This window comes from Erpetoichthys calabaricus, chromosome 2 (genome assembly GCF_900747795.2).
Source record: "Erpetoichthys calabaricus chromosome 2, fErpCal1.3, whole genome shotgun sequence".
Classification (NCBI taxonomy): domain Eukaryota; kingdom Metazoa; phylum Chordata; class Cladistia; order Polypteriformes; family Polypteridae; genus Erpetoichthys; species Erpetoichthys calabaricus.
In genome coordinates this window covers 307,635,929-307,658,237 of record NC_041395.2, presented here as the reverse complement: position 1 = coordinate 307,658,237, position 22,309 = coordinate 307,635,929, and the positions used below count along the sequence as shown (strand labels likewise).

The 22,309-nt window shown below is 38.6% G+C and overlaps 1 protein-coding gene across 1 annotated transcript in view; it reads left to right on the top strand.

Annotated features, from left to right (window-relative positions):
• The window catches only part of cfap58 (cilia and flagella associated protein 58), a 57,359-nt gene extending 49,554 nt beyond the window's left edge, over window positions 1–7,805 (top strand). Inside the window, exons 14-18 of the mRNA XM_028795860.2 lie at window positions 463–574; window positions 1,481–1,585; window positions 2,264–2,383; window positions 4,549–4,682; window positions 7,315–7,805. Of these exons, the coding sequence (XP_028651693.1) occupies window positions 463–574; window positions 1,481–1,585; window positions 2,264–2,383; window positions 4,549–4,682; window positions 7,315–7,435 (592 nt within the window). The 3' untranslated portion in view covers window positions 7,436–7,805. The remainder of the gene's footprint in view (window positions 1–462; window positions 575–1,480; window positions 1,586–2,263; window positions 2,384–4,548; window positions 4,683–7,314) is intronic.
• Window positions 7,806–22,309: the final 14,504 nt, after the last annotated feature.

Here is a 22,309-nt window from a genome sequence, read left to right as displayed (position 1 = left end):
GTTGGGACTGCAGGAATTAATCACCAGGGAGACAAAAACAAAACAAAAGCCAAAAAGTCAAAGTCCAAAATGCCCCACCCAAAATTGCAAGTAATTTCTCTCTCATTTAAAGTTAGGATGCTGATGGCTGTGTGCCACCATGTATTTTGGCCATGGCATGATAATGACATAAATAGCATAAGCAAGTCACATACCTGGTAATGACCAAGACAACTGCAAATAACCTAGCAGTGTCCTTGCTGAAAAATAAATGGAGAAGAACAAAAAATCAAAGTAACACTGCGATAAAAGTGAAACAAGAAATGAAATACATGAAAGGGAATTAAAAACATACTATCATAGAATCATGAAAATTTGGAGCCAGTTCTGTCAGCATGCCAATATTCCATTAGATATACTGTAGACCTGGATTGCTTAAAACTGTTAGAATGACTGGTTCATATACTTGGTATGTTTGATCAGGCGGGAAGTCTACCACATGCAGAAGGAACTACTGAAGGAGCGAACTAGGTGCAGAGCTTTAGAAGAAGAGCTGGAAAATCCAATGAATGTGCACAGATGGAGAAAACTAGAGGTACAGTACACATTCTATTCATAGAAACATTTCTATCCATCCTATCTAGGCTATAAATACTACATATCCGTCCATATCTATCTATCTATCTATCTATCTATCCAGAGTTTATCTCGCTTATCTAATTCATTGTAGTACATTTTTTAAGATTACCAAAAACACATATTTTATTCTGATCACTTTTAAGAGGTGTGTGCAGTTTTCTACCTGCGAGTATGCTAATTTCTACTAGTTGCTTCCCAAGAGCCGTTTTCAAATACTTAAAAATCTCTCTGTGTGTGATCTGGGAAGAATTGATTCTTGAGCATGTAATGTCAAGTTCCTCAGCCAGCAGAGAACATTTCATGCTATGTTTTGCTTAAATTGTTTTCAAATATTTGTCTTCGTTTCTTCTTATTTTTCACTTGGATCTTTATAATCTCATATTATCGCTGAGGATCCATAATAACTGTAACCCTGTGATGCCGGGGGAAGTGAATGTGGTTATGGCTATAGGTGAACACCTTACAGTGGTCCTTTTCTTCTTCTTTAGGAAGTTTGTAAACCTGTTAGCCAATAAAAGGGGTCATTTTGCTTGACTTCCCATTGCATCCATGATGGTTAACATGGTTCAACACCCTACTACTCAAGATCTCAGTGAAACCTGAACTTTCCTAACAAATGTCTTTCAAGAATAAGTACACCAAATTTTAACAAATCAGTCGACTTGAGAGATGAGTTGCTTCATGTAGGCAGGCATATAGACAGATATGATTACAACATATTGTATTGTGTTTCCTTATAAATGTTTGATTGGCGCAGAAGTGCCACCGGCCACAAACCATTTGCACATCACTATTTGAATCCTATCATACTTTTGCCATTGCTTATTTTTAACAACACTCTTAAAGAACTTTCATTCCACAGGCCAGTGACCCAAGTACCTTTGAGCTGATTCAAAAGATTCACACCTTGCAGAAAAGACTGATTGCAAAAACCGAGGAAGTGGTGGAAAAAGAGCTTCTATTACAGGTAAATCAACTCATGAGCTGATACACTGCGCCACTTGATAGAAGGAGTTGTGAGTTTTCTGTGTTGCTTATTGTATTTACTGTATGTATTTTAGTACTAACTACTAACAAAAGTATTGTATGTTTTAAGGCACATTTCAAGGTGAATAACATTGCAAAACACTTTTATATTTTTATTTGTTACTAAATGTATTGATAGTCTGTGGAATTGGCAATCCTAAAATGTGTTCATGGTTATAAAGTAATGAAGAGTTATGATATGAAAAAAGGGAAACAAAGCACTTGAGAAGTTATACAGACTTGAAATGTCATTCAGATTGCTTCTTCATATTGACTTTTACAAGTAGAGTTTTAGGAGCTCTTCCACATGTTTAGATAGGCTAAGTATTGAAGTGTAAAAATGTCCTATGTAATTCTTTAGGGTAGATGTTCCTGGGAAATTAATCTAAAATAGACAGACATTATTTTATTTAAAGCATTTTGGACAGTGACATGCTTTAAGAACTCTGTAGCGTGTTAATGATCCTTTAAGAAGGACTGTGTGGGGCAGAGCTGCAGAATTCTAGACAATGATATCTCAGCAAGCCACTTGTAAAGCTACACTGAAAAGGATGGATAGGATCTGCCTAAGTACTTTGATTTTATGCACAATATTAATAGTTTGTTTGTGTCTTTGTAGGAAAAAGAGAAATTGTATATTGAGTTGAAACATATTTTGGCTCGCCAGCCTGGCCCTGAAGCCGCAGAACAACTACAGATTTATCAGCAAACACTGAGAGAAAAGACTAAACAGCTTAAGGTCAGCATCTTCTCTTATTATTCTTATTGTGTATCTGTATCTAATACATAAACCTGAATGTGTGTTGCTGTGTTTGTCCAGTATGCAAATCCACACCATTGAACCATAGTATGTGAAATTTTGTACCCCTCTGATACCCCTTTGGAAAACTTTATTTATTGAAGCCCTACTAGAAAGCATTTTTGGGACTTGGCACTGGTATACCAAGTAGTCAGTGAAATTTTGGTTTGAGGGCAAAATTGTACCATATATATATATATATATATATATATATATATATATATATATATATATATATATATATATATATATATATATATATATATATTTATGGAAGTGCAATGTAACATTTCATGACATCAGCAAACTACAACTTAAAGAACGCTAAAAATAAATACAGATTTCCATATACAACAAAGTGGTCCAAAAGTCTCCAATATAATCTTAATAAGTGGTAGATCCTGACCCTCACCATTTAAAAGACTGGAGAGACTTGAAAGTCTTAAACGCCATGGCAGTGCAGTAGTTACTAGTGCTGTGTTATAGTTTCAGAGATCTCAGTTGGATGCCCAGCTCAGTCTATTCATTTGACGCTTGTCTGTGTGGGTTTTCTCAGGGCACTATGTTATCTCTAAATTGACCCTGCATGGGAATGTGCCTGTGCCCAACAATGGATTTGTATCCAGTCCAGCGCGCAGTGCTGTCTTGGTATAATGCAAATAACAGGGTTCCGAAAATGAATTGACAGAGGGATTGAACAACTTGATTTAACTGTTTTCTTCTTGCTTTGCTAACATGAACCTAAAAGTCATACACAAGTGCTGCTTCATAACATCTAGCACACACTGAAGCTGATGTGAGTACTCTTTACATGTGACAATAGTGATCCCATGCTTTTATGTGTTGTTAGAACTTTAGAACATTAGAAAATATTTAACAAAAACTGGCCATTCAGCTCATCAAAGCTCTCCAATCCTATCCATGTAATTCCTCCAAAATAACATCAAGTTAGGTTGTGAATGCCCCTAAACTCCTACTGTCTTTCATACTACTTGATAATTTATTTTAAGTGTTTGTGATTCACTGTGTGAAAAAAAAACAAATCTTCCTAATGTTTTTGTGAAATTTAGCCTTACTTGCCCCCATGTTCTTGATGAACTTATTTTAAAATAACAGGATAGATACACTGTACTAATTCCTTTTTTAATAATCTTAAACACTTCAGTGCTGTCACACCTTAATCTCCTTTTGCTTAAACCGAAAAGGTTCAACTCCTTTATTCTTTCCACATAACTCATTCCATGCAGTCCTGGAATCAGCCTAGTTGCTCCTGTCTGGATAAGCACTGTTATGTCTTGTTTGTAGCCTGGTGACAAAAACTGCTTCCTGTGTTTTAGCCAATTCTGCAGCCATTTACACAAAACACCCTGAACTACGGCCTTTTTTAGTTCGATGCCCAACTTTTCATGTGTGACCTTATCATATGCTTTTTGAAAATCAAGATAAATAATTTCAAATGCACCACTCTGAGTGTGACCTTTTGTTGGCTCCTAATAGAATTAGTTAGTAAAACATGAACTTCCTCATCTGAACCCATGCTGACTGTTCCCGAAAACTGTTGTTCTTGCCAAGTGTTGCTCAATCTTGTTCTTAATATTGGTGTCCATTAATTTACCTGTGATGAACATTAAGCTTACTAGGCGATATTTACTTGGATCTGCCTGATCACATTTTATATACATTGGAATAATATTTATTTTATTTTCCAGTCCTTTGGAATTTCCAGTAACTTTCAAAAATATGTTTCAAGGCTTTATTCAGTATATGCTACTATATGTTACTACTCTCCTTAAATGTTATAAATGTTATCTGGTTCTGGTGATTTCTTGGATTTTGTCCTTTTAATCTAAGCCGTACTTCTCCCTTTACAATTTCTAAATCATTAAATGCCTCCTTAGTAGTCCCTGTTACTGCTGGGAGGTTATCCACTTTCTCACATGTAAAAACCACAGAAATATTCTGTATGTATATCTTAATTCACCCTTACTGTTCCTGAAATCTGCCATTTAAAAAGGTTAAAGTATCACCCTTACATCCCATAAACCCCTTTAAACCTATAAGGCAAGAATAGTAACAGTCTGCATTTTGCATTAATGATTTCTTAGGCTTTATCTTCAGAGCTCAACATGTATGAGTCTCAGACAGAGGATTACAAATACGAGATTGAGAGACTCGCTCTTGAACTTCAAAATGTCAAGAAGAAGTACCTCACACAAAAACGCAAAGAACAGCAGGAAAGGTGAGACATTGTTAAAAAACTGTCTTGTGAACAAGAATGCACTACTGTCTAAAGAAAACTGTATTTCTCCTCTGTTTTGGAGTTCACTGTTCATTTAGTACTGTGGTGTGGTGGATAATATTGCTGTTTTACAGATGACCTAGCATTGTGGGTTTAAATCCTGTGCCTGGTTGTTGAGTAAAACTGCATGTTGCTCGTGTCTCCATTGGTTTTCCACCAAATACTCTTCTTCATCCCATGGATGTGCAGGTTAGGCAAGTTGGTGATTATAAATTGGCATCATATGTGCAAGTACAATTAGGTGTGGTGATGGACTGGTGCCCTTTCCCGGCTTGGTTCTTCCTCCTTTGCATCCACTGGTGTTGAGATAGACTCCAACTTCCCATGACCCAGAATTGAATTATGTAGGTTTGAGAAACTTATATTAAATCATTAAAGGAGCACTACACCCAATAATGACAACTCTTTTTCGCTGTTTCTTACGACCTTTTTTTGTAGTGATGGCCACGAAAAATTTTTTATCTTACGTTTTAATGAAAATGGAGATGAAAACTTTCTGATACAAGAGGCTTCTATAGGGACCAAAGAATATCAAAACATCCATAAAAAAATCTTAACTTACTTGCCTCATAATCCATATGTCAGATATGCATCCTTCGTGAATGTCTGAGGAGAGTCTTCAAACAGGATAAGTCTTGTGAATTAATGACCCAACTCTCCTCTCATTTGTTGGTCATTAAGCCACAATGCCATATTTCTGGGTTTTTCATTGGCTATTTGTGAAGCTGCACCATTGAACTAACCTTCTGCTTGTTGAAGCAAATCTGAACTTGGGTTCAGACATCCACATACACCAATCATTTAGTTCACCTGATGATGTTTCCTAATTGTTTACCTCCCCCAGACCCTCTTGACAACATTGACAGGATGTGAAGAATCATGGTAGCCAATGAATGAATGTTAGCAAAAATACATTTGTTTGGGGCATTGTGAGCATATGACTGTATATCAGTCACATAGATTATGGAACTTGTGTTAACTGAGGTTTTTTTCATGGACATTTTGATATTGTGTACTATTTGTCCAGTGGTGTTCTCCACTGAAGCCTTATTTTGTAATCACAGAGTCACAAGATATCTTTAATGAGTTGCATTAATGCTGCACACATCAAAGTCCAAGTCAGGCAATACTGATGCACTTTAAGCTCTCTTGTCCATCCAGAACTGATTCCTGTGTTTTCCTTGGCAACGTTGATATTATAAAGAAAAGGTGAGCTCAAAATATAGACAACAGTCAGTCAGTCATCATCCAACCTACTATATCCTAACACAGGGTCACGGGGGTCTGCTTGAACCAATCCCAGCCAACACAGGGCACAAGGCAGGAACAAATCCCGGGCAGGGCACCAGCCAACCACAGTATAGACAACAGGATGACTGTCAATGTCCTCTACTGTAGGTATGGCCTATAATAATGTGTGCCTGCATTCATTTGCTACACCTTCTTTGTGATCAGGAGGATCAGTCTTCTCAAAAACAATTGTCCACATTCTCCTGCATGAGTCTCTTGTACTGCCATGTCATTGTTCAGTGTCTCAACATGTTCCCAACTCCTCACTTTCTTTATTAACGTTGGGTTTCCTTATCCAAGCTTTTGAGTCCAGTTTCTTAAAGTTTGAGTCTAGTTTCTTAATGAATAATCTGCTAATGTAAATTGAGATGCACTAAAATAGAAATAGAAGCTTGGGAAGGATGTCCATCTTGACAATATTGATTCTCCCTGCTAATGTGAGATGGAGAGTAGACCATCTGTTCACATCTTCTTTGACTTTTTCCATGCTGATAGCAAAATTGTGTTGAAAAAGATCTTTATATTTACTTGTGATGTTTACTCCTAGATTTTTAAACTGTTGTGATAAAATAAATGAATAGATGTCCAGTCTAGTATTCTGTGCCAGAGAGTTCACTGGAAAAAGCTTTTATTCAAATTGATTTTGAGTCCAGATATCTTTTGACATTCTGCTATTGCATGAAGGACTAATGGTAAAGATGTTCGTGGGTCTGATATATATAGTACCATAGTGATATTTTCTGTTTGAGTCCTTCTCTTATAATCCCCTTTATCTCAAATGTAATGTTACTTAACTTAACATGCTAATGGGATGCAAATAGAAGCCTATGCAGAGAACCTGCAAACACTGCACAGATAAGTGTTTCTGATGGTCTGAGGCAGCAGTCATTGGATTTTATGTTTAAAACATAAATGTCCAAATAAAAACCAGTTTGTCATTTGTAGGCTTTGCAGTTTTTATATTTAGTATAGACTGGTGCCATCTGGACAGACAGTGAGAATTCAACTTAAGAATATACAGTAATTAGTTCTGGAGCTTTAGATACACTACTAGAAGATAAGGGGCAAAAAAGCAACAGACCAACATTACTGTGAAGCACAATGGCACTGTATGTTATTGAAATGAACAAATCAATCCTTTCAAAAACCAGCGCTCTGGACATTAGTGTAACCAATGACTATCCTGATGTAGATCTTTCATTTAGAATTCAAGCAACCACAGTGTTCATTCTGGGTGTGAAAAGTGGCACTAAGCTCTTTCCTTTTCATTGTATTTCTGCAGGGAGAAAGAAAGAAACTTGGCACAGATGGGTCAACCTGTGATTCAACCACAGCGGACAGACGCCCCACGTTTCGCAGGTGGAGGTTTCAGTCTCAAACAAACAGGGAAGGTCTCGGCCTAACACCAAACGTTACTCCTGCACTTGGCTGTTTCATTCAAACTTTGTTCCTGGTCTGTCTGCTTACCAAACTGTGTCAAGTAACAAGACCCAAAAGGGACATCAAGGAAATCATTTGTCTTCTGGTCACTTACATTTTGTGTGCCTGTCTGTATTTGGCCGAAACTAGGCTATGATGAGAAAAGAAACCATTATGAATTAAAAGTGTATGTCTAAGAAAACTCATTTAAATACCAGATATTGCCACTTGTTTGAACCTCTTTGTCTTTATAAAAATGTTATAAAAAGTCTAAACACTTTTTGAATTCCTTTGAGTTATCGTTATATCATTTATTTTGCTTATTAAACAGACCTTGTATTATTTATAATTTCACCTGTTTGTTCTTTCTGTTTTATGTTGTTTTCCTTAATGGTATTTAATGTCAAGAAATGTCTTTATTTATTTGCCCTTTCCTATAGCATCTGGGGGTAAGAAGCTGATCTGTTGGATGTCTCTAGCAGGTACCCATTTACCCTTTTTAACAGTAGAATTACCAAAGCCTACGAAAAAACTCGTAGATCAGTTCCACCTTAAATCTCTTCGCACCTCTCCGTCAGCGTCTTTTGTCTGGTAAATATGTCAATAAGTAGCAAGCAGCCTACTATCACATCCCCCCACTGCCGCACAAAGTTTTCTCAGCTCAAGCCTGTTTACCTGCGTGTCAGTTGTTTAGAGTTGTATAGACTAGAGTAAATACTATGTTGTTATTTGGAAAACATGCATTTCACGTGTGTTCTGTGTCTACAACAATCTATGTAAATATATTGTTAAAACAGAAACGTTTTTCATGTTTTAATAATAATTGACAAAATGTAGACATGAAGCGTATAATGTGTGAAGCCTGAAGTCCAAATATCAAATAAACACTTTCATAAAATGTACAAGTATAACAAAACAAGTGCGCTTTTATTCAAGAATATACCTGCAGAAAAAGAACCTGCGTTAGGGTGCGACATTGAGACATCCTTAATCTGACTGCTTTGGTGGTGTAACGGTAAGAACTGCTGACTAGTAATCTAAGGGTCATGGGTTCGATCCCGTATGACTCCGTTTTGAGAAGTGAACTGCTCTTATTCTTACTATTTTAGAGTGAAAACATACATTTGATTTGAGTCTGTAACAACCGGTGTAAATGTATGGTACTTGTAAAGGTTAGCTTTGTTTTTTTTTAATTCAGATTTATTCTCCCAATTATGTTCCCTCTCCCCCCAATTGGACACTGCTGTTTTCACATAAAGACGCGTTATAGCAGAGGTGAACTCAGATGATGATGAGGGTTCTACATCGGAGAAAGAATGCACATCGCACAGGACGTGTCAATGTTGCACTCTAACACGGGTTCTTTTTCTGCAGTTATATTCTTGAATAAAAGAGCACTTGTTTTGTTATACTTGAACCTTTTGTGAAAGTGTTTATTTGATATTTGGACTTCAGGCTTCATACATTATACACTTCATGTCTACATTTTGTCAATTATTACTAAAACATGAAAAACGTTTCTGTTTTAACTATGTGTTTTTCATAGATTGTTGTAGACATGGAACACACATGAAGTGTATGTGTTCCAAATAATGATATAGTATTTACTCTAGTCTAAACAACTCTAAGCAACTGACACGCAGGTAAACAGACTTGAGCTGAGAAAAGTTTGTGTGGCGTTGGGGGGATGTGATAGCAGGCTGCTTGCTACTTATTGACACATTTACCAGACAAAAGATGCTGACGGAGAGGTGCGAAGGGATTTAACGGATCTATGAGTTTTCTTGTAGGCTTTGGTAATTCTAGTGTTAAAAGTCATTTGTCACACTGGAGTCCTGGAGCAGAACTACCACCAGGGCACTCTTGATGCACATGATGGCAAGGAACCTTTTCACCAATAAGTGCTTGATGAAAAGATGAAGTATCTGCATGCCGAAATGATCAAGGAGATCTACGCCCCACCCTCGATCAAATGATTGAGTAGCCACGAGACACATGACCAAGTGCAACACACCCCACTCAATATAACAATGGAGAATCTGCACACTGAAATACCAGGAGGGGACAAGTCTTACGCCAAAATCACAAATTAACAAACACTGTGCTGGTTGCAATGCCCCATGTCTGTTTGCTGGATCGTTAAAAGTATGATCAGCTCTCTGTTAAGGAGCTAAGCCATCCAAGTGCCTGTGGGGAAGGGGGGTCTTAATCCGGCCTTGCTTTGGTCACAGTGGAGCCAGCACCTTGTTGTAGTAAATTCCACAAGAACTTATCATCCTGAGCAGAACATTAGCCTTCAGTGTAGCACATAGTAAAGCACATATAGATGTGGTGGGAAATATTGGTACCCTTTCACTTAAAAAAAAGTAACTCACTAAGCTGAAACTCACAAAAGTTTCTGGTATCCATAATTCTTTGTACTGCATTTAACAGAGCAGAAATGTTGTTTTTCACTTAAAAAAGTGAACATTTGAGGGACAAAAATATTGGTACACTCAAGCTAGTATTTCGTAGCACAACCTTTGGATACAAGACCTGCCATCAAGCTCTTCTGAGGCTCTGAGTGACATTTCTACACTTCTTACCTGGTTGTTTGGCCCACTTTTCTTCAGTTCTCTCAGAGCTAATAGGTGTTTTCTCCCAAATGTGACTTTCAGTTCATAGTAGTCCACTTCAGAACGTTCCCTCTTTCAGAGGCCTCGTAGCCATTTGACAGGCACAGCCATCCAGCTTCTCTAAGTTTGGGTCCCTACTTTTCCATGGCTCCCAGTAGAGCGCTGCTCTGAACCTCCTCGTCTCTCTAAGGCTTGTTGTGACGGTAGCAGAGCCGTCACTGGGTCTTTTGTTGGTGAGGGGAGCTGGAAGAACCAGCAGCAGCTGCTATTTAACTAAGTAAAGTACAGTAAAGAGTTGACAGGTACAGTGCTGAAAGATTCGTAAAGTGGAGATTCCCCATAAGACACTTAATCTTAGCACATCATTCCAGCAAATATCAGATTTTTAAAAAAAATTTAGATAATGCCTTCACTTACTGGCTTGGCGGATTCCTCTTCTTAAGTGGACTAGCCGCGTTAGTGGTCAGTTGACAGGCAGTTTTCATTCTACACGTGCCTGGCTGTGTATTCCCTTTATGCTGCTAAAAGTTGACAAGCAGCTGATTTCTCAACAGGAAGAACGAAATGGGAAAGGGGGAAAGCAATCGCAGTACAGGTATGGTAATAGTTTTACTCCATTCATTCACATATTTTATGTCTTGTTGTTTAAGAATTTAGATGTAATCCACGGGGATGTGTGAGTTTTATGTAAGATGGTGTATATGTAGGAATAAAGTAAGGATAAGAAGGTTTTCCTCCCCCTCTATTTGAATGGTAGGAGTCCATTACCTTTAAGCGACTGGGAAGGAAATACTTAAAAGGCTCAGTGCCATTAGTGAGGGGGGGAGTGTTGAGGATAGATGTCGCTATTCTGCATATTACAAAGTTAAATTTTTTACCTCCATGCTCAAGGTTGTCTTAAAGGTATTTTTCCAACCTTTTTAAGCCAGTAAGTCTCCTAGATTTTGGGGAGAGCTTTAGCATTTGAGGAGAGAAAGGTTTTGGGCTGTTACAGTCATTGGACCAGTTATTTGACCTTTTTCTTTCTGCAATTTTTTTTTTTTGGCAGCTTTGGACTATGTGCATTTTATGAGCCCTTGCCTATAATTACTATTGTAGCCGCCGAAGTAAAAGTCGAGTTCAAGCACGGGTAAAATGCGTGCAGAAATAAATCTCTCAGTCCAAAAGTTTGTCTTAAAAATATTTAGTGAAAATTAAAAGCAAATAATCCACACAAGAATAAAGAAAAAAGTTGTTACACATGTAGAATAAAAGACAAAAAAAGGAAAAATGTATCTTCTCTAAACTTAGCTTTTCTTCAGAAACTTTAGTCATTTCTGTACTTAAGTTCTTTGCTTCTTCTTCTATACTTAAAGATTCTTGACTTCTTCTTCTGTACGCTTTAAACATATGGCGCAGCACTTAAATTAAGTGCTTTTGTCCTACGTGTTACTTCACACACTCAAAAGGCCCATTGGCACGTAGACACGGTTTAAAACTATGTGCCCTCTACACCTTACACATGGCAAGGCTGGTCGCTAACTGAGAATAATGTTTAGTCAGAGCTGTTAGAAATGGCTAGAATATACCAATTCAATTCTACTTATGGGAGTTATAGGGAGTTATATGAATCTTATGTAACTAGGAAATGGATCTTACAACTATATATGAATCTTTTTTTTTTTTTTTTGCAATAAACATTGGTGACTTTGATTTCCAGAGACTTTTTACGTTATCTGGGTTTTGGGGTACCTGTAGCGCCATCTGGCTATGAACTACTAGTGGACACTGACCAAAGACAGTGTTTCATGACACTTGTGTCCCGCACTGTCTCTGGTCATGGCAGGGCAGCATGTCAAGACTACCTGACTCCTGCCACCTTCCCCTGACTTACACGTTAACGGGCACCGATCCCTGAGTCGCTCAGTTGGAATGGTCCACTACAGCGGCCCTGAGTGTCTGCCTGACGCTCCCCAAGGGGCTGTCCTCCTAGCTCTCTGTCTTCTCTCTCTCTTTCGCACTTGCTCACATCGGGTTCTCTCCACCTTCCAACCTGCTCTCTCCATTCTTTTCTCTGTCTTCTCTTTCTTCCATTCCATCCTTTCTTCACCCTGCCGACTCCCCCTCATATGTCTCTGTGGGCACAGCACATCAGTCAAGAACCATGGAAAGCCAGTGAAGCAATCAACACAGACAACTCCCTCACATACAGACATGCTCCATCTTAATGACCCCACCTACCTCCCGCAGCCACATGAGCAACCACAGAGATCGAGCTGGCTGTTTAATCATTTCTTTACTACAGACCTCTACTGCTTAGCAGCGGACCTACTATTCCACATAGCACAAAAATGGCTGCTGTCACCTCATCCAGATGGATGATGCACATTAGTGGTGGCTGAAGGGGCCTCCCACTCTCTATATAAAGCACTTTGAGATTTCTGCACATATTTATCTACAGTATTCAGTATTTTTAATGTGAACTCTTATGCTGTAACAATACATTTCCAAAGTCAAAATAAATAATTTTCTATAGACATTTAACTGAAGTAGAAAAACTCACAAGTATTTAAATCTCTGTGCTTTGGAAGCTCCAGGATTACACAAATGACAAATTAATCGCAAACTACACAAAGGGGGTAGTCATTTGACAATCATAATTAAACATAATTAGGTACTACACGTGAGTCCTTTATATCTCTCTGGATATAAAAAGCACCGTTTTTAAGGGCCATAGTCTTTTTTGGACAATCAATGCAAAAATGAGGACAAAAGAGAATTCTGCTGATGTCAGAAACAAAGCAATTGAAATATACAAGACAGGAAATGGCTACAAAAAATATAAAAGAGTTTGAATTTCCCATTAAGTTCTGTTGGATTCATCATCAGAAAGTGGAAGGTTCATGTAGCACCTAGACTTTTACTAGAACAGACAGTCCCTCCAAGCTAAACATCATAGCAAGACGTCGACTGGTGAGAGAGGCTACTAAAAATCCAAATTAGTGATCGTTGGCTGAAATTGGAGTGAAGGTGCATTGGTCCCCAATTTCAAGAGCTCTCCATAAAACAGGCAACTATGGTAGGGTAGCAAGAAAGAAGCCATTACTTAAGAATGTCTACATAAATGCACATATTTCAGTTGCTATAAGGCACGAGAAAAACCCAATTAAGATGTGGGAGATAGTTTATTGATAGATAGATAGATAGATAGATAGATAGATAGATAGATAGATAGATAGATACTTTATTAATCCCAGGGGGAAATTCACATACTCCAGCAGCAAAAAATATTAAATTAAAGAGTAATAAAAAATGCAGGTAAAAAACAGACAATAACTTGAATAATGTTCAACGTTTACCCCCTCTGGTGGAATTGAAGAGTCGCATAGTTTGGGGGAGGAATGATCTTCTCAGTCTGTCAGTGGAGCAGGACAGTGACAGCAGTCTGTCGCTGAAGCTGCTCCTCTGTCTGGAGATGACACTGTTTAATGGATGTAGTGGATTCTCCATAATTGATAGGAGCCTGCTGAGTGCCCGTTGCTCTGCTACGGATGTCAAACTATCCAGCTCTATGCCAACAATAGAGCCTGCCTTCCTCACCAGTTTGTCCAGGCGTGAGGCATCCTTCTTCTTAATGCTGCCTCCCCAGCACACCACTGCGTAGAAGAGGGCACTCGCCACAACCATCTGATAGAACATCTGCAGCATCTTACTGCAGATGTTGAAGGATGCCAGTCTTCTAAGGAAGTACAGGCGGCTCTGTCCTTTCTTGCACAGAGAATCAGTATTGGCAGTCCAGTCCAATTTATTGTCCAGCTGCACTCCCAGGTATTTATAGGTCTGCACCCTCTGCACACAGTCACCTCTGATGATCACGGGGTCCATGAGGGGCCTGGGTCTCCTAAAATCCACCACCAGTTCCTTGGTTTTGCTGGTGTTCAGTTGTAGGTGGTTTAAGTTGCACCATTTAACAAAGTCCTTGATGAGGTTTCTATACTCCTCCTCCTGCCCACTCCTGATGCAGCCCATGATAGCAGTGTCGTCAGCAAACTTTTGCACGTGGCAGGACTCCGAGTTATATTGGAAGTCCGATGTATATAGGCTGAACAGGACCGGAGAAAGTACAGTCCCCTGCGGCGCTCCTGTGTTGCTGACCACAATGTCAGATCTGCAATTCCCGAGACGCACATACTGAGGTCTGTTTGTAAGATAGTCCACGATCCATGCCACCAGGTATGAATCTACTCCCATCTCTGTCAGCTTGTCCCTAAGGAGCAGAGGTTGGATGGTATTGAAGGCGCTAGAGAAGTCTAGAAACATAATTCTTACAGCGCCATTGCCTCTGTCCAAGTGGGAGAGGGCGTGTTGGACCTATGGCCTCAGGTGGTGAAGCAGCAGCCGCTCCATGGTCTTCATCACATGTGATGTTAGAGCGACAGGCCGGAAGTCATTCAGCTCACCAGGACGTGATACCTTTGGGACTGGGGTGATGCAAGATGTTTTCCAAAGCCTCGGGACTCTCCCCTGTTCCAGGCTCAGGTTGAAGATGCGCTGTAGAGGACCCCCCAGCTCTGATGCACAGACCTTCAGCAGTCGTGGCGATACTCCATCTGGACCTGCTGCTTTGCTGGCACGAAGTTTCCTCAGCTCTCTGCTCACTTGCGCTGCTGTAATTGTGGGTGGGGATGTCTCTCCTATGTTGGTATCAGCAGAAGGATGTGTAGAGAGTGCAGTACTCCGAGGTGAGAGTGGTTTAGGGTGGTCAAACCTGTTAAAGAAGATGTTCATTTGGTTTGCTCTCTTCACGTCTCTCTCGATGGTGGTACCCCGCTTCGAGCTGCAGCCAGTGATGATCTTCATCCCATCCCACACTTCCTTCATGCTGTTGTTCTGCAACTTCTGCTCCAGCTTTCTCCTGTACTGCTCCTTCGCCGCCCTGAGCTGGACTCGGAGTTCCTTCTGCACACGCTTGAGCTCATGCTGATCACCGTCTTTAAAGGCCCTTTTCTTCTGGTTCAAAAGGCCCTTGATGTCACTTGTAATCCATGGCTTGTTGTTAGCATAGCAGCGTACAGTTCTTACTGGAACTACAATGTCCATACAGAAGTTGATGTAGTCAGTAGTGCAGTCAACAACCTCCTCAATGTTCTCACTATGTGATCCCTGCAGGATATCCCAGTCTGTATGTCCAAAACATTGTCTCAGAGCATTCTCAGCCTCCGGGGTCCACTTCCTGAATGATCGTGTGGTTACAGGTAGGACTCTCACTTTTGGTTTGTAGTTGAGTTAGATGAGACCAAAACAGAACTTCTTGGTCAGACGTCAACGATGTATGTGTGGTGTAAAACTAACACTGCCCATGCCCCAAGATAGACCATACCTGTGGTGAAATGTGGTGATGGCAGCATCATGCTATGGGGAAGCTTTTCAATCACTACTAGGTACTGCCCTCCACCCAATAAATCCAGATTGTCTCCCATAATTCCTTGTGGTTCATCATGAATGCACTCTGGAGATGATGAGTTATTGTGTAATTTTCTGTGCCTTGTGATTCTCTGAATTTTTGAACCTTTGCTCTGTTTTTGACCTTCACCACTGAATTGTGCATTGGGAATTTGTTTGCCCTTTGTGTTCTTCGGAGCTTCACAGTTTTTTTTGGAGCATTTGTGCTAAAAATTAATCTTTCATTTTATAAAGATTCTTCTGGGGCCTTCTTGTATCTATTTGGTGAATCCCCTAGTGGCCATTATTAGAAGTGTCTTTGGAACTTTCGGGACTTACGTGCTTTGGAACTTCTAGTTCAAGACAGAGTACAACCCAATCCATGCAATAATGTTTCAAATAGGTTCATCATTCTCGATCATTTGTTGGGGAGGGGATCGGATATCATTCTGAACACAGTACAGCATCCTCATCCTATTTGTAAGTGCTCATTTATGCCTTCTACACCTACTTGGGCAGAGGCCTCCAACAAACATCCTCCAGGCACCTCTCTCCTGCACCATTCCTTCCGGTTGATTCCAAGTGAGGCCCATCCTCATAGTGTCTGCCTTCATGTTTCCAGCAGCGTGTGTTTCTTGGCTTTCCTCCCACCCTTCTGCTTTGGAGATTCCAGGACTGTCTGGTGATGTTGGTAGGAGGCTTTCTGAGGGTGTATCCAATCCACCTCCATTTCATCCTTAAAATTTCAGCTTCTGCAGGCACCTGGTTTGTTCTTTGTCAAAGGTCATTGGTATTGATGGTTTTGGTCCAACATATCTGGAGGATTCTTCATGAATATATTTAACTCTCAATCTTTAGGTCTCAGCTCCATAAAGAATGTGTGAATTAACATTGGTGTTGATTAGTTTATAGCATTAGCTCCTTTAAGCTCCAGGTATTTTTCACTTGCAAAAATGCTGCCCTAGCCTTGACCATTTGGGCCCTATTATTGGCATCTGCACCTCCCTGCTTGTCGACAACACTGCCCAGGAACAGTAGGTGCTTGACTGTTCTGCTGAATTGGCTTGGTGTTGGTCATGTTGGCCTTGATTACTTTTTCGTTTGTTAACGAAAAGGCCAAAATGGGAAGAGGTGGTTGCCAGGTTACCGGTCTTGCATCTGCTGATACATGTTTGACAGGAGTGCAAAGTCTTCAGTAAAGTCAAGATTATCGATTTGCTTCCAAGAAGTCCACTGGATTCCATTCCACGTCTGAGTTGTTGATGAACAGAAGCAGTGTGACTAGGCAGCCTTGCCTTACTTCAGTTCTCACTTAGAAAGCCTCAAATGATGATGTTGTTGAGTATTCCAGGCACATCATAGTGTCCACCACAGAAGGTTCCAAAAGGGATTCCCTGCCCAAATGGTCCAACACCTTCTCATAGTCAATAAGAGTGACTATGAGAAGTGAAATCCACTCCATCAACTGTTCAGTTGTGAACCATAATGTTGCAATCTGGTCCATTCATTGATCAATTTTCATTTTCATTTCTCCCCATACAGATACAGAAATTTACTAGAAGTTCACCATTTAGCATCACTGCAGCACCAAGACAAGGCAAAGAGTTCACCATTATGGACAGAAATCCTAATTCATAAACGAAAAGTCTAAGCAAAACAGTTCTGTTTTTATTAACATTGTGGATGCATTGGGCATCAGGGTAGGACTGAAGTCCATTATGTGACTTACAAGGATAATCTTAGGCACTGTCTGACTAATTAATATGCTAATTTGTCATTCAACCGTAGGCACAAACAAGGACTTCTTGGAAGAAACCAAAGAGAAATGAAAGGTGTCCCGATTCACATTTCAAAATGACAAACTATTTGGTAAATGGGTGTCATTTAAATTTGTTATCATAAAACAAATTATTTCTTAACTATATTTATGTCATACAAAAGCAAAGGATCACTGGCAGCAGGTCTAGAAATACATTTACCCCCCGATCCTTCATAAATTTTGGCTTGCAGGAAGTAACTCCTGCTCTTGTGTTTACCATCACAGTTTTTCCTGCTCAAGAGTTATTATTGGCCTACAGCTCTCTTTAATTTGATTGGTTAGTTGATTAAAGAAGAACATTATGAAAAGACCTTACTGCTTTCTGATTGGATGATGTGCATATCCATCATTTATTGTGTTTGTCTTGTATGCTGATCTTGACCCGCCCCTTTTCAAGAGATGCCAGTGGCTCATCAGCCACCAGTGGAGTTTTGTTGCTTAGGCAGTTAACATTAATGCCAATTATGTCTTGACGTCTTAGCCTTACAGACCTCCTTTCTGATAATTTGTACTATTTTAGAATAAGACACAGATGCATTGTTTGAATATTTTGTGACTTATGACTTTAACCCAAGGCTTTCTTACCCATTTTCTTTTAAAGAAATTATTGTTTGGCCATGAATCTTTATTAAACATAAATTTTTGAAACATTGCTTTCTGTTGTCTAGAAATCAATGACCCTGGTATGGCTTTAAAATGCTGCCATGCTGCCTATTGGAAAAACAAATTATATAGTACATGTTTGTAAATGCACTTGCATATTGTTTTAAGAAATAAATACAATTATATACACTGTATAAACCAGTCAGCTGTCTATTAATCCTGTTTAGGGTTGCTGTGTATTTATAATTACTTTTAACAAATAGGTGACCAGTTATTTGTCAAATTTGTATCAAACAGCACCTCAGCACAATCATCACTCTTCTCACTTTCAGATCAGAGGCCTCAAATCAATTCTCATTCTGGGCTTCTTTAACAGGTGGGCTTCCCTGGAGCTGCAAAGCATTGCTGGTCAGAGGTCAGTATCTCTCTTTTAACTGCATTTCTCTCTCCGTCTCAAGGCTTGTCATTTATCCTTGTATGGAGCCTGCATTTTATTGTGATCTTATTAAGGACTTAGATGTCTTTTCTTTTTTCTTGCTTTTTTATTTTCTTTGTCTGAATTTTTTTTTTTGATATTTGAAAGCACTTTAAGATGTTTGTGTTTTTTCTTTCACTAACTTGACTATTCCCATCTTACACATTACAGTAGTCCAGTTCTCACAAACTCTTAACGAAGTATTACTTTAACAACCCCTGTTATATTTTCTTGTTTAGTAGCCAAAGATCACCATTTTTTCAAACTATTCCATGATCTTTCCTATACTTGTGGTGAGCATGTGGTTATAGTATTTTTCAACCAAATTATTATTGGACAAAATGTCTATAAGTTTGACTCTCTAGGAAGAAATCCTGAAATCATTGCTTGGTTTTGCTGATTGGCACCCACATCCAGGTCAGGTACCTGTCTAGGTGTCAGCTTCACAGATGAACCTTGTGACATATTTGTATTTTTTCCTTGAAATCTACATTTAATGGAATGTACTATTCTGTCCAATTTTCCTTAAAACAATTGGTTAAAGTGACTTGGTACACACCATTACTCCGTACAAGCACATCCCCATTCTGCCTGTATGAGTACCAGCAGATAATGTGTGCTGGCACTTCACTCCACAAATAATCCATATTCAGATTAGAAAGAATCTGTAGAAAAACAAACTGTAATTTCACCAAGCTTTTGCACTTCCAAGTCCTCTGCTCTCTGCTATAATTTCTTTATTTTCAAGTGGTATTACACTTGCATTCCCCAACACTATTTGAAATTTAAAGTACTGGCAGTTCTTTTTTTCACTTCAACAACTGCTTCAGTTGACTCCAAAACATTATTTAGAAGGGAGTCTCTGCACTTTCTTGCTTGTTTTTATACTAATGTAATTACTGCTTCTGTTTCTTTTATCTTTACGCACAAGCATGATCATTTGTCTTACAAAGCACAGTGCCAAGAGATAATTCAGTTTAAGCTGACATTCCTTCTCATTTTTTCACAATACAATGAAATTCCTATCCACGTGCCTCCGCAGAAGAGTCACAGTAATACAATACCTACAAAAAGACACATACAAACACAAGAAGAGCAATAAAGGATAAATAAAGGATAATAACTGCTAATAACTGTTTGCCTTTCATACTTTAAAAGTATCTTTCCAATTTCCCACCACCTTTTCTATTCTTTACTACTCTTCTCTATTTGATTAACTCTAATTAATGTTTTTTTATTCATTTTAGGAGTGTTTATTCTTTAAACCGTATTAAACTTTGATGCAGAATTTGTATTTTGACTTGTTCAATGGGCCCATGTCTTGGCCTATACCCAGTTGTCAGAGTTAGCTATTCTCCTTTTTACATTTGTGTATTTTAAGTTCATTTGAATACAGCATCTCACAAAGTGGAGGAGTGTGAAACATTTCAGTTCATTTCAGAAAAACAGGTGTGTTATCAATGTTATTACATAGATATTTAGTTCACATAGTAAATGTTAAGGGGGGGATTATATTCTTAATCGAAACTTTAACATGAGTGAGTATATTGCCTTATTACATGTATTTTTTGGAATAGTTAATGATTGTCGCTTTTAACCACTTGTCTTTTTGGCTAGACATGATAGTGTTTCTAAGCCAAATTAAGCTATTTTTACTTTACTGCTCAATTTGGTAAAGATGCCTAGATTCATTTTTTATTAAAGGATCTTACATTTTTAAAATCATGCCTCAGTGGTGACATGGGTCTACAGTTTTTTTTAGAAAACAAAAGGTTTAAAAGTTATTTCCACATTGAAAAAGAAAGAATGTGAAAGCTATATAGCCTTCATCACATGTGCAACTGAAAAGTGAAAATCGAGTAAGATATAAAGGATGTGAAGAGAAGGAGGTAACAAAACCAGGGCAGATAAAAGGAGAAAAGGTGAGAGTAGGTGAGAAAAACTCACACTGGAGAAAATGAAGGGAGAGATGAAAAAGTTAGTCGGTCATTAAGACCTGGAGAAATATGTGATCCATGGCTGAGAATGAGCTTCGCTTCTTCTGTTTATCTTTGAAAAGTGTCTTTGTGAAAGAACACAAACAGAGATACCAGTCTGGCTATACTCAAAGAAAGCGACGTGTTCTACAACAGGCTTTGTAAGGTCATTGATTTGAACGTCTCAAAGGCGCTCACTGAAACAATCTGCTTGCCATCTCCCTGTTTAACCTACGCAGATGGTTGGACACTTCCTACAAGACATACAGTAAATCAGATTTTTGGACCTCCAAAAGGCCTGTTGTTTAATATTGAATTTACTAGAAGGACAAGATACGTGGATATTTTTTATTATGTTTGTTTTGCCTAACTAAAAATGTTATTATTCTGTTCTGTTCTAAATTACCAAGTCTTGTGGTAGAGAGTGGTACTTTAGGTACTTTCAAAAGTCATCTTAATGCCAGTTTGGAAAAGTTTAATAAGATTGGCATGCTTTGTTGACTTGAATGGCCCGTTTCTTGTTACTATTATTCTAGTTGTGCATTCTACCAATACAAAACATTGCTTTATAGAAGTCAAGAATGTCAAACTAATAATATATTGTATCCAAACTTTGCCCATAAACTTCAATAGAAAAGTTACATTTTGCCCCTTTCTCCAACTCTTAGATTAATTTTTCATCTTTGTAACAGATTTTGTTGTTTTAAGACAGAGGTCCTCAATCACAGTCCTGGAGGGCTGCAGTGGCTGCAGGTTTTTGCTCCAACCCAGTTGCTTAATAAGAAGCACTTATTGCTCAAGTAACACTTCTGATTCACTTTAGTTGTCTCGCTTGTTAAGATTTTGACCCTTTATTGCTTATTTTAGTATTAAACATCTCTATTCTTGGTTTTTAATTGCTCCTAATTAGCAATAACATGCAAATAGCAAAAGAGAACAGCATTTCTCCATTTAGCTTGTTACTATTTACACCTCTGTGTGTTTATCATGCACTATTGGGTTTAATTAAATACTTGGAAGGAAAGTGAAGAGAAAAAAGTGAAGCACTGAGAATTACTCATCTGTTTTAGGCTTCAAATCATTTGGATGATAAACTTAGAAATGGGAATAAAATCTAGGATATGAGAATGACTTGACATGGCAGAGTCAAAGCACAGACAAGCCATGTAATTAAATTATTGGCAAGAATTGCTTTCTAATTAAGCAACTGGGTTAGCACAAAAACCTGCAGCCACTGCGGCCCTCCAGGACTGTGATTGAGGACCCCTGTTTTAAGAGATAAATTACTGCCATTTTTCTACTTGCTCCTTGATATTCAGCTATGTTTAACTTTCGTGTTCCTCATTTTGCTTTCATACTTTGCATATGTCCTTTATATGTCGTTTCGCCCATTATTAGTTCGTCATCTTTCTTAGAAAATTCTACCTCTTGCAAAAAACATGTTTCAAGTAAGGCTTATTTTTTTTTTTTACACTTTTCATGTTTAGCCATTCAAAAAACTGTGTCTGTTTTCCTTTTAATTTCTGTTGACTTTAGCGTCACCTCAGAATTTCACTGTTAGCAGGTACGGATGACAAAACAAGACTAAAGTTAAACTAATTTTCTTTGTTTTTAGTCTAAAACCACTGACAAGGACATCCACCTACTTGTGAGTGCCTTAACTCGCCTCCTTCTCAGCACATAAAGCCTTATGAATGGGGCGGGCACAGAAGTCTCCTAGTAAATATTTTATATACATTCGGGCTCTTTATTTTGAAAGTTAGACATCTGGTCACAGTTGACTTCCCTCATTAATTCAAGTTTCAACTTAATAACATTGCTTTTTTGGTGTTTTAAACAGAGGCACTCAAAAAAAGTGACAAAATGAGTTCTAGTGTGACGTCTGGAAGAAAGAGTAAGGCTCTGAGCAGCAGGATGCCCGAGGTCAAACCATCATCTGCACGTACTAA